The sequence below is a fragment of the Felis catus genome, chromosome D4 (genome assembly GCF_018350175.1).
Source record: "Felis catus isolate Fca126 chromosome D4, F.catus_Fca126_mat1.0, whole genome shotgun sequence".
NCBI lineage: Eukaryota > Metazoa > Chordata > Mammalia > Carnivora > Felidae > Felis > Felis catus.
Genome location: NC_058380.1, coordinates 8,299,003 through 8,313,068, shown reverse-complemented (window position 1 = coordinate 8,313,068; position 14,066 = coordinate 8,299,003). Strand labels below are relative to the sequence as shown.

The 14,066-nt window shown below is 50.4% G+C and overlaps 1 protein-coding gene across 7 annotated transcripts in view; it reads right to left on the bottom strand.

The window, feature by feature from the left end:
- Positions 1 to 12,455, bottom strand: part of LOC101100603 (histone-arginine methyltransferase CARM1-like) — a 294,777-nt gene extending 282,322 nt beyond the window's left edge. For 3 of the 7 annotated variants that reach the window (XM_045043483.1, XM_045043484.1, XR_006589076.1), the window contains exon 1: positions 12,228 to 12,453. In XM_045043483.1, coding sequence (XP_044899418.1) covers positions 12,228 to 12,387 — 160 coding nt within the window. In that variant the 5' untranslated portion in view covers positions 12,388 to 12,453. Of the gene's footprint in view, positions 1 to 12,227 lie in introns of all 7 variants that reach the window. The other 4 variants (XM_045043485.1, XM_045043486.1, XM_045043482.1 and 1 more) reach the window with 3 other exon arrangements.
- Positions 12,456 to 14,066: the final 1,611 nt, after the last annotated feature.

Genomic DNA, 14,066 nt, shown 5'->3' with positions numbered 1-14,066 from the left:
GTCATCTGTAGAATCTGTAGATTAAAAGAAACAATTCTCGGAGGAAGAAAAAATACGAAATCGGGAAAAAGCGTCCCTGGAAGGAAAAAAGAAGCTTCATCCAACGGAAATGCATGAAGCGATGACAGAGCATTTGTTCTCCAAGCACAGAGAAGTACTACGAGGGCTGAGACTCCAGCCCAGCGCCTGGGCTTACATCTCAGGTCTGTCCTTTCCTCTGAACGTCGGAGGCTTTCCCGAACATGCTCTTATTCTGCACGTAGCATCTCACATTAACCTGCAATACTCACCTTGGGATCTGGGCAGCCGTTAGCCGCACGCGGGTGGGTGAAGAGCAGTGAACACCATTCAGACCCACCTTTCTCTTCCCTGTTCCGACTTATGGATTTTCATTCATCTCGGATTTTCTGATACCTGCGATCCAAGGCAGAGCTGCTCTCTCAAGCCTGTCAAGAGTCTATCTCCAAGTCTTTTAAAATACAAATTCTAGGGCCACCTGGGTGGCTCAGCCGTCTAAGCGCCTGACTTGGGCTCAGGTCATGATTTCATGATTCGCGGGTTCAAGCCCTGCATTAGGCTCTGTGCTGACAGCTCAGAGCCTGGAGCCTGCTTCGGATTCTGTGTCTCCCTCTCTCTCTCTGCCCCTCCCCTGCTCACATTCTTCTTTCTCGCTCTCAAAACTAAAATAAACATTAAAAAAATAAAATAAAATAAAATAAAATAAAATAAAATAAAATAAAATAAAATAAAATATGAATTCTAAACCCATGACTGGGTAAATGTCAAGGTTTGTAAAACAGGTTTTAGATTATGACTTTAAGTCCTACAACGTGACAGCCACAGAAAACAGCGAGATCCGTAGAGTGTACCCCTCGTTTATCACCTAAGATGCAATAAATACACAGTGAGGGCTTAGCTTCTTTCCTTCCTTCCTTCCTCCCTCTTCCTCCCTTTGTCCTTCCCTCCCTTCTGCCCTCCTCCCCTCCTCCCGCCCTTTCTCCCTACCTCCCTTCCTTCTATCCTTCCTCCCTTTCTCCCTCCCTCCCTTCTGCCCTCCTCCCTTCCTCCCTTCTTCCTTTCTCCCTTCCTCTTCCTCCTTTCTTCTCTTCCCTCCTTCCTCCCTTCCTTATCCATTTCTCCTTTCCCATACTGCACCGGCCTCCTTGTTCACTCCATACAACGGCCACTGTAATTTCTCACGTTTGAAACAACGTCGCACTGTGTCCTGTGAGCAACCTGAAAATGCTTCAGTGTCTGAACCTAAGCACAAACTTACCTTCAATGCATCTCTTCCCCACAAAGAAGAATAGCTAGCTAAGCCCTCCACAAAAAGCAATGAGGTCATGATGAAGTAACCCTGACTAAAAACTAAGCATGAGTTACCACCACGGAATTTGTCTTGGTCCTAGACAGGGGCCTCTTCCGTCCAGCTCTCCAAAGCAGAGCAAAGGACCTAGAAGCCAGAGGCACAGTGGAGCTGATTTTTGGCTCTATCGATCAGTGCAACTCTGCTAGGAGATGTTGTATACTTTTAGATACCTTCTTTTGTTCTGCAATTTAGCTGCAGACTCCCTGGGAGATTCAGGGCAGGACTGTACTTGATAACTAATTTAAAGAAGAAGGATTCTTTACGTGATGTTTACCAACTCATGTTAGAACTCCAACTATGGTTTTCTCAGCCAAGACTGCAGGAAGTCCAGCACAAAGTCCCTGATCCTTTCCAGATGGTACTAGAATGCATGCTCTGTGAAAGTGGTGACCTCTTTTTGTTCATTCCACATGGCAGGGCAGACTCCAAGATGGCCCTCAACGATCCCTGCCTCCTGGGAGGGCATGATCGTGCCATCATGTAATCCCCTCTCGTCAAGTGTGGACTGGCCTAGGGACTAACCAACAGACGATGGCGAAGGTCACGGGCGTGGCTTCCATGATTAAGTTACATTTGACCGAGACTTCCATCTTGTTATCAGACCCCTTCCTCTCTTGCTGGCGTTGAGGACATAGGGCCACACTGTGTAGGCCCATGTACCACTGAACTGGAGGTAACCTCCAGCAAATGGGCAGTAAGAAGCCAAGGCCTACAGTGAAAAGCGCTTAAAGAACTGGACTCAGCCAACAACCACACAAGAGGATCCCTCCCCGGTCAAGTTTTTGTATTGAAATCTCAGCACTGGCCAGAGCACTGACTGCAGGTTCTGAGACCCTACGCAGAGGACTCCAAAGCCTTGCCCAGACTCCTGACCACAGAAATGAGGAGGCAATCAATGTGTGTCGTGTTAAGCCACTAAGTCTCTAGTTATTTGTTACCCGGCAATAGATAACTGATACACTGCTATTTGCCCTGAACGGTGTCTGGCTCATGGTGGGTATGCAATAAATATGAACTGCACGAATCAATAAATGAAACGAATTCCTCTCACAGGTACAGCTAGAGTTAGTGAAGGAAGTTAGTAAGCTATTCATCATGGTGCTGCTGCGTACAACACAACAAGGCGAATAAACTCAATTTTCCACAACAAACACGCTAAAGAATGCAATTTTCTAACATAAACATATAGTAAGTAAATACAATTTCCCACAACAAACATGTTAAACAAGCTTTTCAGCAGTCTTAATCGCCTCAAGGTTGACTTCGATTTCCCAGCAGATAACCATGGCCTTTCCACGGTTAAAAACGAAATACGACTGGAGACCTTTTTGCCCTTCTTAGTAAAGACACTGACCAGGAACTCAGTTTCACGATGACAAGATTCAGAATGTGCATAGCTCTGACCGAGACAGAGCTTTCTCCTGACCCGGCTAGTACTCACCATTCTCCAGGCCTTCATGGCTCCTAATTGGAAAACACACTTCAACCTTGTCGCTCACGCTCGCAGAAGCATTTGGGTCAACCTCTTCCTTGCCTCTCAAGGTTTCTCATTAAATCCTCTTGCAACCTGCGGCCTGCGTTTCCAACTTCGATTTTAACCAACAGTAGGTCATAAAATTCTTTCACTTCTCATTCCAAGTTGTGATCATCGCCACGAAAGCAGAGGGCTTAGACAAATGGCGGTGGGCACGGCGGGCCATGAGAGGTCCTTTCTCCAAAAAGGATTTCCAGGCTTTGACGTAAAGAACGAGAAGGAACCAAATACACAAAAAGGCTGGAGTGGAGATGTGGAATAGGAAAAGCATTGTAGGCAGATGGAACGGTACCTAAAAAGGCCCCGAGAAATGATCCCTCAGTAGAGAGACAGACTGGTGTGACAGAGAGCCACAGGGTGAAAGTGGCTAGAATCACAAAATATATTTTTCCCGAAGAGTCCTGTGCGAAGTCCACCATGGACAGAATCCCACAGAAACCGCTTTGCAAATGGTTCTAGAACGTTAAGTACGCCCCAGAGAGGTGGTAACTTTGCTTTACGACTGCTTGCTGAGCATCTCTGCGTTATTTTTATTGGATCGTTTTGACCCTACTTCCTTCAAAAATAAATGGAAGTCACTGTATTGTCTTTCACATTTCATTATTCTGTTTCTCCCCCCCCCCCCCCCCCCCACTAACCTTATGAGGTAAAAATGATCTCAGCTTCTACAAGAGAAAACAAAGTAAGCTTCTGGTAGGTTCACTAAACCCAAGGTCATGAAGCTAAAACATGGGGAAATCTGATCTGGTTAATCCAACCACCTCGCCACCCTTCTTATAACACAGGGGTTAAAATGGTGAGAAGCAATTAACAAAGGAAGGTCGCACAATTCTATTTAGATGACTGGTCCAGAGTTTAGAAAACCTTAATTCTGCCTGAAATATGCCAAGAGGCGTATCATCAGCCACGCGACTCTCTTACTCGGGTTTCTAAACTCACTGATAAATCTAGTTGCTGCAAACCATGAGCAAACAGTGTTTTCTAATTCCGTGGCCTAATCCGACTTTGGGTTTGTGGCTAGAAGTCCCACCTCGCCCCAGGCTAAAGACTGGGTGATTAAACACAAGACAGTATCACGGAAAGGGGACAGAGTCAGGTTTTGAGGACGATACACCTGGGACAGAATGAACCAATAAAATCAGGTCAATATTATTTTTCCCTCCAGCTCACAGTGAGTCTAGACATAACATGTCTAGCACCTACCACGAAGGAGTAGCTTAGCTGAATGGAGGTAAATACAATTGGAGAGTGATTAAGGATACCCAGCAATCTCTCAGACCCAGAAAAAAAAGACCTTGCTCAAGAATGCAAAGTCATTCCTCCGAGTGAAACATTCAAGGATTAAATGCTGGGAAAATCTAACCCCCTCAGCTTTTATCTGCAAATCTTCACTGTGAAAACCCAGCTGCAGGGGAGAGAGAATTGAGGGTTGTGGGGAGGTCTCCCAAGCACTAGGGGTTTATCTGGGGGGGATGATCCTGGGAGGAGAACTTCTTGCCTAGATAAACCTCTTCGTTTCAAGTACTAACTCGTCAAATTAAGGGACGGCTGTGCTGTCCGTTGACTCACAAGATGCCCATGTCTGTTTTCTCTTCCATGTGGCACGGACTCTAAGTCTTAATCCGTGGAGTGCCTGTTTTTAAACTGGTTTATTCATGGGTACTCAATACAGACCACAACTCAGTACAATTATTCAAAGTGGAGGAAGAAAGGAATCATAAAGAGTCCGTATTCCGCCAGGAAAAGGAGTCTTTTCATTCATTTTCCCTTCAGTGACGTTAGACTCAAACACACAAGGGCTTTGGATGGTTTTATATTTTGCCTCCATTCGAGATACCCCTACTGCCTCACAGAGGAAAGCAATGCTTTCTCTTCACTGACGAACAGCCCACAGGGCTGGAGCCCCAAACCAGGTCTAGCTGGGCGTCCCCATTTAGTTGTATTAAATATCTGCCTGGGAAAACTAAAACGAAATCATGCAAGTGTTGCTGTTGGTAAAACAGCAAGAAAAGAAAGAAGTTACTCGGCAGGATTCCTATTCCTTTAACAACCCCTTGGTCCAACCACAATGTCTGAATAGTTGCCGTGATTAAATGGTACCACGGTCGGACCGGACTGTGAACAGGAGGGGTCTACTGTTGGGGAGAGGGACTACCATGCCAAAGGTACACGCTGCGTTTCTCTGGTGGTCTAGATGGAGAAGTTCAGAGTATTTGAGTTTGTGATTATCGGGGCGTGAGCAGGGGCCAGAGTTCTGCACTTTTCCTTCCTCCTGCGCCCACGTGAAGGGCATTCGGCCGGCACACATGAACTTCTTCTTCACTGTCACAGAAACAGGTACAATGGTGGGGGGGGGTGGCTGGCACCTACCACCAAGGGGCCAGGGACGCTAACCTCTCTGTGATGTCTCTCACAACAAAGAACTTCCCCAGCACACGCGCTACCCATGCCTCACTCAGAAATGGTGCTCCCCAGTGGCGATTCTAGCCTCGCTGCACCCCCTGTCCCCTCAGGGTTCTCCAATGCCTTCAGGAGAAGGACGGGAGCCCACCCATCCCAGCCCCCTCCCACCTGCTTCATGACCAGCTGAGACGGTGTTTTCTGGGCTGCTCACCAAGTGGTAGGCTTACAGGGGTTTTGTGTGTTTGTTTGTTTGTTTTTGCAGGGGGAGGTGAGGAGGAGCAAATTCAATTCAAGAGAGAAGAGTTAGGGAGTCCACTGTGGCACCTATCAAAATTCATGCTCTCTAACCAGCTTTTTCAGTAATTGCGATGGAGAGGGAGGTTTTCGTGCCCCAAATCCCATGAGTGAGTGAGTGAGTGAGTGAGTGAGTGAGTGAGTGAGTGAGTTACATCCTATATGACCTGGTTGGTCTAACTGGCAGTTTTAAAGTTGTATTTTTATTTCTGAAAGAGAGAGAGAGAGAGAGAGAGAGAGAGAGAGAGAAAATGAGTGGGGGGGGAGGGGAGGACAGAAAGAGACAGAGAGAGAGAGAGAGAGAGAGAGAGAGAGAGAGAATCCCAAGCAGGCTCTGCACTGTCAGCCCCAATGTGGGGCTCGATCTCATGAACCATGAGATCACGACCTGAGCGGAAATCAAGAGCCACTCAGGCTCGCCCTAACACAGTTTACACACATAATCCCGTGCCACTCTGGCCATAAAGAAGTGGGGTCTACACGCTCTCTCCTCGAACCTGGGCAGCCTTATCCCTGCGGTGATCAATATGGTACGACACAGGGGATGTCGTACTGATTTCCAGGTGCGTGTCACCAAGAGTAATGCGGCTGCTGCTTAGTCTGTGGGAAAACTCTCTCTTGGAGCCATGCGTCTCCATGGAAGAAGCCCGTGGTGGGAGGAGCTCATGTGGGAGGGAGCCAAGCCACACGCAGGCTCCCCACTGACTGTCCTAATCTCCGAATCCTCTCCATTTTATGAGGGTTCTCTGGAGAAACAGTATCCATAGGGTATGTGGGTACATCGGGCAAATCTAAAATCCACAGGGTAGGCTGGCAGAGTGAGTACCCGGGGAAGAGCCAGTGCTGCTGTTCAAGTCCAAAGACCATCTGCTGGCAGAATTCCTTCTTGCTCGGGGAAGATCAGGCTTTGTCCTGTTAAGGCCTTCAACTGATTGGACGAGGCCCACCCACATTCGGGGGGGGGGGCGGGGGAGGGGAGCGCAACCTGCTTTACTCCAAGTCGCCAATTTAAATGTTAGTCTCATCCAAAAACACCCTCACCTAAACATCCAGGTAATATCTGACCAAATATCTGGGCCCGCAGCCCACCCAAACTGGCACAAAACCTTAACCGTCACACCAGCCCAGATACCAGCCCAGGTAAAGGAAGCTTTCTCGCATCCCCCCAGACCAGGCTGGCCGCCAGCTGAGTCCCAGAGGGCAGCCTCGGTCGATGCCACAAGGAGCAAAAGCCTCACCCAGCCCAACCCTGCCTGGTCCCTTAACCCACAGAATCTGGAAACGTGATCAAATAGCGATTTTAAGCCACTGGGTCTGAGATGGCTCGTTATACTCTTAAGAATAACTGCAGCACTTCCACTCACATCGCTCCCCGTCCCTCTCCACCCGGCCGCAAACACAGCTCCTTCCAGCCTCGGGGCCGTGCCACCTGCCATTTCTTCTGCCCGGGGTGCTCAGCCTCCGGTTCTTGGCTTAGCTGGCTGCTTTCATTCTTGCTGCCTCACATCAAATGTTCCTTCCTCAGAGAGACCTTCCCCGACCACTCTTTGAACTGGCCTCCCTCCCTTCCTTTGTCTCTTTTCTTTTTCTTTCCCATTGGGTTCAAAACATTTCTCTCGCTCTGCAATTGCCTCGCTCTGTCATCGGCTGTTGTCTTCCCCCAATTAAAATATTAGCTCCATACAAATGGGTCTTTCTCCAGCTCATTTACTGTTCAGCCGGTGATTCGCGCAGAACACGTGTTCGATAAATGTTTGTTGAATGAAAAATAATGAATGCCTCTATCGTTTGTAGGTGACCGACTTCAGGATCCTGGTCATAGGCTCCAACTTACTCACTTGCTACCACAGAATTTAATGAAGGGAGATTAATACTCCCATGTGATACAAAGGATGTTTTTCCCTGACTTTTCCTCTGTTCTTTTTCTTCCCCCTCTAATGAGATGAGCAACCGCAAGGGAACAAGATACGTAGCGTCCTTTTAAAATACCTCGGAGACAAGAAAATCACTGCTTTTTTATACTTGATTACCTATGAGGCTTATTCATGTATCTTCCTAACTCTTCCAGATTAATTAAAAGACAGCTCTAAACCAAACAAGGAAGAAAGCGTCTGTCTCCTCTCCTGGAGACCTGGTCTACCATTAACCTTTGTGTGACACAGTCCCACATCTTAAATTCCTTTGTCCTCCGCCCCCCCCCCCCCCAATCAGGAAACGTACCTTGGGGAAGGGATAGAGAGAAGGCAGGCCCATCCCCCACCCACTGTGTGGTTCCTCTCCATTTTCCAGTTCCTTAACATATTTGAGGGATGAAGATAATATTCTTCCCCCATCACCTGAACTCAAGACCTTAACCACAGCCCCTTCCTCTGTGCGGCCACCCCCACCCTATATACTAACCGATTCCAGTATGTTCTGATTCTCCCTTGTATTAACTCTTTCTTTTTTTTTTTTTTTTTTAATTTATTTTAGACAGAGAAAGAGTATCCGCAAGCAGGGCAGGGCAGAGGGGGAGACAGAGGATTCAAAGTGGGCTCCGCGCTGGGAGCAGAGAGCCAGATGTGGCGCTTGAACTCATGATCTGCGAGATAATGACCCAAGTCGAAGTCGGATGCCCAACGGACTGAGCCACCCAGGTGCCCCAACTCTGTCTTTTATTCCTGTATACTGATGCTTTGACATTTGGGACCTTGGGGACCCCAGGGAGACCGCCCCTCCTAGATGAGCCAATTCCTGGAGACAGTCAACAACTCACTGCAAACACACTTTTCAAGCACAAGCCGGTCAATCCAGAGCCCACACCCCCAACACTCCCTATAGCGGGCTCTCACACTCCAACTCCAGGCCACCATCAACGATAATCAGCCCAGGGCCAGGTGCCCGGCAACTCGGGAGAGACCCTACACCCCCAGCCTGCTGAAATTATTCAAAGCAGCCACCCTCAGCCTGCTTACCCCGCCTCCCCCATTCTTCCCCCACAGAAACCACAGTGAAGGCTCTTACCCACAATTCCCCTTACTCCCCCTGCCCCCTGACCCACCTACTGCTTCTCCACGTGCTCACCACCATGGTGTGGCATGTTTCTTTCTCTTGGGAACCCTGAGGAACTAACCTTCCAGGGGCAACCATCTCCAGATTCGTTGACCTCACTACATTTCAAATTTCCTATCAATACACTGTATTTTGTTTTAAAATTTTTTTTAGTGTTTATTTATTTTTGAGAGAGAAGAGAGTGAGCAGGGGGAGGGACAGAGAGAGAGAGGGAGACACAGAATCCGAAGCACGCCCCAGGCTCCGAGCGGTCAGCACAGAGCCCCACGTGGGGCTCGAACTCACGGACCACGAGATCATGACCCGAGCCAAAGTCGGATGCTTAACCAACAGAGCCACCCAGGCACCCCACAAAATTTAAAAATTCTTGATTTAAGGGGCACCTGGGTGGCTCTGTCAGTTGGGTGTCCACCTCTGGCTCAGGTCATGATCTCACAGCTCGTGAGTTCAAGCCCACTGTGGGGTCTGTACTGCCAGCTCAGGGCCTGGAGCCTGCTTCAGATTCTGTGTCTCCCTCTCTCTCTGCCCCTCCCCCGCTCGCATTGTCTCTCTCTGCCTCAAAAATAAATAAACACTAAAATAAATTCTTGATTTAGATCCCCAATTCACTCAACAAACACTTATTGATGCCTTGTGGGTACCAGGTACTGTGGAAGGCTCTGGGGAGAAAAGGATGAACCGGGCATGCTCTTGGGAAGGCTCGCGGTAGAAAGAGGGACTCAAAAAAATATGTTCGAGAAAAAAAGGAATAAATGATTGTCTTCTCAGACTTCATAAGCTGGAGTGCTGGACCCCCTGGTGTGTTCCCTTCATAAAATCATTTGTCAGTTTTGGAGGGCCTGAAATTAGAATAAACTGGTTTGTCTTGTCCTGTTCCTTTTTTTTTTTTTTTTTTTTTTTTTACATGACAAGCTATTGAGACTGGGACTCTAAAAGATTGTTCAGTTTTTCCTAGTTATTATCGACTAGACTTAATGGAGTTTCCTTTGGAACATCTTCACAAAAATACAGCCTGGCTATCCCTCAGAACAGCCAAGGAAACTATTATTTGGGGGGGGGGCAGAATATAAATATTAATAATAATGGTAAACACTTACTGAGCTCTTAATACATGCCATGCATTATACGTGGTATATGTGTTATTTTATTTAATGATGTAACACGCGTGTGACCATTCTTACTTTACAGATGAAGAAACTGACGCTTACATAGGGTGAATCATCTCCTAAGTTCAGCACAGCTAGTAAAAGACATCACCGGGATTTGAATCCAGGCACAGTTACTCCAGAGCCTCCTTGTTTAATAACTAATTCCAAACGTGAGCTAAGAAACTGTATCATTTTCTAAGGATACATTGCTTAGACCCATTCTTCAAATCCATTAAAGACTTTGCACCCATCCCAAAAACTTCACCCGGGGAGAAAGCCTCGCCATTCGGACTTCTGCTACTCAAGGTCCGATATTTGAATACAACACCATATTTCTTCTAAGAGTATACTAGAATCTGTTTCTCAACCTGCTCTGCCTGGCCATCACCCACAGTGGTCTAGTTGGCCATACAGTAAGACGAGCTACTAAAAAAACAACTCCAGAATAGTTTCTCTCCAGAAACTCTCCATAAAAAGAGTAGCTAGCTTTAACAACTGCATTTTAGGACTCAAGCTGTTAAGAGCGTGAGTTCTCTGCTTCCTTGTTAGTGAATCTTTCCCAAGGAATTTTCAAAAATTCACACAACGACTGCCTGCCTGCCTCAGCTTTAATTATTCCTTCTATTTCCATGAGTCTGGTCTAATCCCTACCACAGAGGTCACCTCTAGACTCTATTTACGGCTTTAAGGGAAAACATATTCTTCTGTGTAAAGGAACTTCGTCCTTATAGGCCAGGCACTGGGTTACTTGTTGGGGAGTCTACGAGTTCAATGACCTCGAACCTCCAATATTTCTTCTCTGAACACATATCTGTGGGAAAGGAATTCATAGGACACTGAGTAATGTGTAAATCTCAAACCTGGTCCTTTGTTTCTCCATGTGTGTGCCTACGGATTAAATAAAATTACCATTACTGGGGTGCCTGGGTGGCTCGGTCAGTTAAGCGTCCAACTCTTGATTTCTGCTCAGGTCATGATCTCAAGGTTGGTGAGCTGGAGCCCCCCATTGGGGCTCCACGGTGACTATGGAAACTGCTTAGGATTCATTCTCTCTCTCTCTCTCTCTCTCTCTCTCTCTCTCTCTCTGCCTCTCCCCTGGGCTCTCTCATGCTCTCTCTCAAAAGGAAAAACCAACAACATGAAAAAAAAAAATACCATCACTGACAAACTGAACACTTTTCTGGCACCTTGCGTTTGAAAATTCCCAGGGAAAACACTGAAAGCTACTTCCTTTTCCCTCCTGCAATCTAGGAGTTGCTGAGTAAGGCTTCTGATCCCAGGCCAAGACTCAAACTAAGACACCAGTCAAACAGTATTTAATACTTATTTTTTAAAGACCCAGACTTCTCCCTTCCAGCCCAGAGTAAAGGGAGAAAACACATCGGATGGTTTTCTTTTCTACCACAACAAGCATTTATCGAATGCCTACTGTGTGCCTGAGTCTGTTCTAAGGCCTTGGAGGTGTGGCAGTGAATTTGGATTCGCTTTGTCCCAGACGAGCACGTCTGGACCTGAGAATTATTTGAACTTGTGGGAATTCTTATCAACGGAACCACATCACAACAGCAGAGCATTTTCAACTGTACTCAGAATCTTAGAAGTTAGGGTCGGAAGAAAGAAGCCCCAGGAGTCTTTGGAGGCCTGCAGCTGTCTGGGGCTCTGCTCCCCACCCTTACTAGGATGGGGTGTTTAATATGAGCCGCGCCGTGGAGCTGTTTCTTACCCCTTCATATCTCTATGCAAAGTTTGGTGCTCCCTATGCACATTTTGTGGGGCCAGGCTCTATGGGTTTCCTCAGATGCTCAAAAAGGTCCAGGACCCTAGAAAGATCAGAAGCATTCGCCAGCCCACAGCTCCAGGAACCTAGGGACTGGAAAACGAGCACGTCGTGGGAGAGGTCGCTTTTTGAACCTAAAAGGAGACACCTAGTAGAGAGCCCACACCGGCCGCGACAGCCGCCCCGGACCGGTGCACCCCCCGCACAGCCCTCCCGGCGCGTCAGAACCCGGCCAGCACCAGGCTGCAGGTGCGGCTGGAGGGCGGCCCGCCGCCGGGGAGGGAAGGAGAGCCCAGCAGGCCTGGAAGAAAGGAGACAGGGTTTCCCGTCCCGATCTGCTCCTGGGTGGGTGCGTCGCGCGCCTCTCTCCTCGGGACCTCGCTCCGGACACCTCTAAGTTACGGCCAAGTTCTCAGGGCCCGGCTGCCCACGGCGTCCAAGTTCTCTGAGCGCACTAAAGACGCTACGCGGGCCGGGCCGGGTGGGCGGAAGCCGCCCGGCACGTCCCCCCCCCTACACGGGGAGCCGCGGGGCGCACCCCGCACTCGCCCGCGCCGCGCACCCCCCGCGGACGCGCGGCCGCCCCCGCCGCCCGCACGCCGCGCTCGCGCGCGCCCGGCCCCAACTTCCGAGCGGGACTGGGTACTTCACCGTCGGTCACCGTCGCGTCCGCCTCCTCCCCCGCCGGGTGCACCTCCAGCCGCAGGCACTTCGGGCTGGGGGGCGACAGCGGCCCCGCCCCGAAGAGCTGCTCCTCGGTCACGAAGCGCAGCTGCACGCGGAACTGCAGGTGCGCCGGGCCCCGGGCCATGCTGCGAGCGCCGCCGCCCCGAGCCCGGGCGGCGCCCCGGGAAACGGCCGGGGGAAGGGGAGGGACTTGCAAGCGCCGGCCGCCCTCCTCACCTCCGCGCGCCGCCGAGCGTCGACCTCCGGCAGCCCGCGGGCTCCCGCCGGCACCTGCCGCCCGGGGCCCCGCCCGCCCCGCCCCTCGCCCCCGCCGGGGGCGCGCGGGGACGCGGCGACCCCCGCCCCGCGGGCGCCGCGCAGGTGCGCGCGGCCACGGCTCCCAGCCGCACGTTGGCGGAGGGCGCGAGGCACCTGGAGGCGCCGGGGCTTTGCAAGCAGAAGGGTGACACCTGCTGTTCGCTGGGTCCGCTCTGCGGGCGTGGGCACGGGTTTGGGAACGGCCGGGGCCCGGGCTCTCTGCCGGCTGCGCCTTCGCCCGGGTTCCGGGCCACTCACACCCGCGGGGGAGCGGCCGTCCCGAGTGCGGACGGCGGCGGCCAGGCGGCGGGGGAGACGCTCGCGCGGGCACCTGGCTGGCCTCCAACGACCGCAGTCCCCTCCGGACCCCTGGGGTCGCAGGCTCGCTCCGTCGGATGGACCCTTGCCCTCGCTGTGGGTCGGGAGGGGCTGGGACGCTCGTCCCCAAGTTGACGCCTGGCCCCAGCTGCTACCCAACCTGGCCGGTTGGCTCCGGCGTCCAAGGATTGGGGGGGGGGCGGGGGTGGGGGGTCTCCAAACCCTGGGGAGCCACAGCACACGTTAGTCTTGTGCGAAGAGAAATTGGTCCGCGGCAGGAAATTAAGAAAAGAAAGACGTCTTTTTTTTTTTTTCTTTCTTTTTGACCAGAGGCCCCCACAGCCATAGACTCAGTGCCATCAGGGGAACTTTTCTTCACATTCGGAACCAACTTCTGTGTGTCCTTGGTCGGTGACCCCCCTCTGGCAGAATGGATTGCAGGAAGGAAGCAAGGATTGTAAATCCGTTGGGATTCCACAAAGACGATGTCCTTAACTAAGCAGGGTGACTTCAGAGGAATGAGCTTCCCTAGAGGCCCCCGGGGGTCCCGACCCTCAAACCCTGCCAGGTCTAAGAAATCCCTGGTCTCAGGGTCTCCCCGCCCCCTCCCTCCAGCCCCCCTCCACCCCCCATTGTGGTCCTGCTTCCTGATGTGGCCTCTCTGACTCCTCACCTTGTTCCCTGAAGAGGCCTTCTCTATGGTCTTTTGTAGCAACGTGGATGGAACTGGAGAGTGTGAGGCTAAGTGAAGTAAGTCATACAGAGAAGGACAGATACCATGTTTTCACTCTTATGTGGATCCTGAGAAACTTAACAGAGGACCATGGGGGAAGGGAAGGAAAAAAAAAGAGAGGGAGAGAGCCAAACCACAAGAGACTCTTAAAAACAGAATAAACTGAGGGTTGATGGTGGAGTGGGAGGGGGGAGGGTAGGTGATGGGCACTGAGGAGGGCACCTTTTGGGATGAGCACTGGGTGTTGGATGGAAACCAATTTGACAATAAATGTCATCTTAAAACAATAAATAAAGAGGCCTTCTCTGGCCTCCTTCGCTGTCTCGTCTCTTATCATCTAAGCACCATGCTCTTTTTACCTCATTCTCACTTCCTTACCTCTTATTCTCACTTCTCACAAATCATGGCTTTGATTTGTGCCCTCGGAGCTTCCAGGGATCATGATGATATCTAGA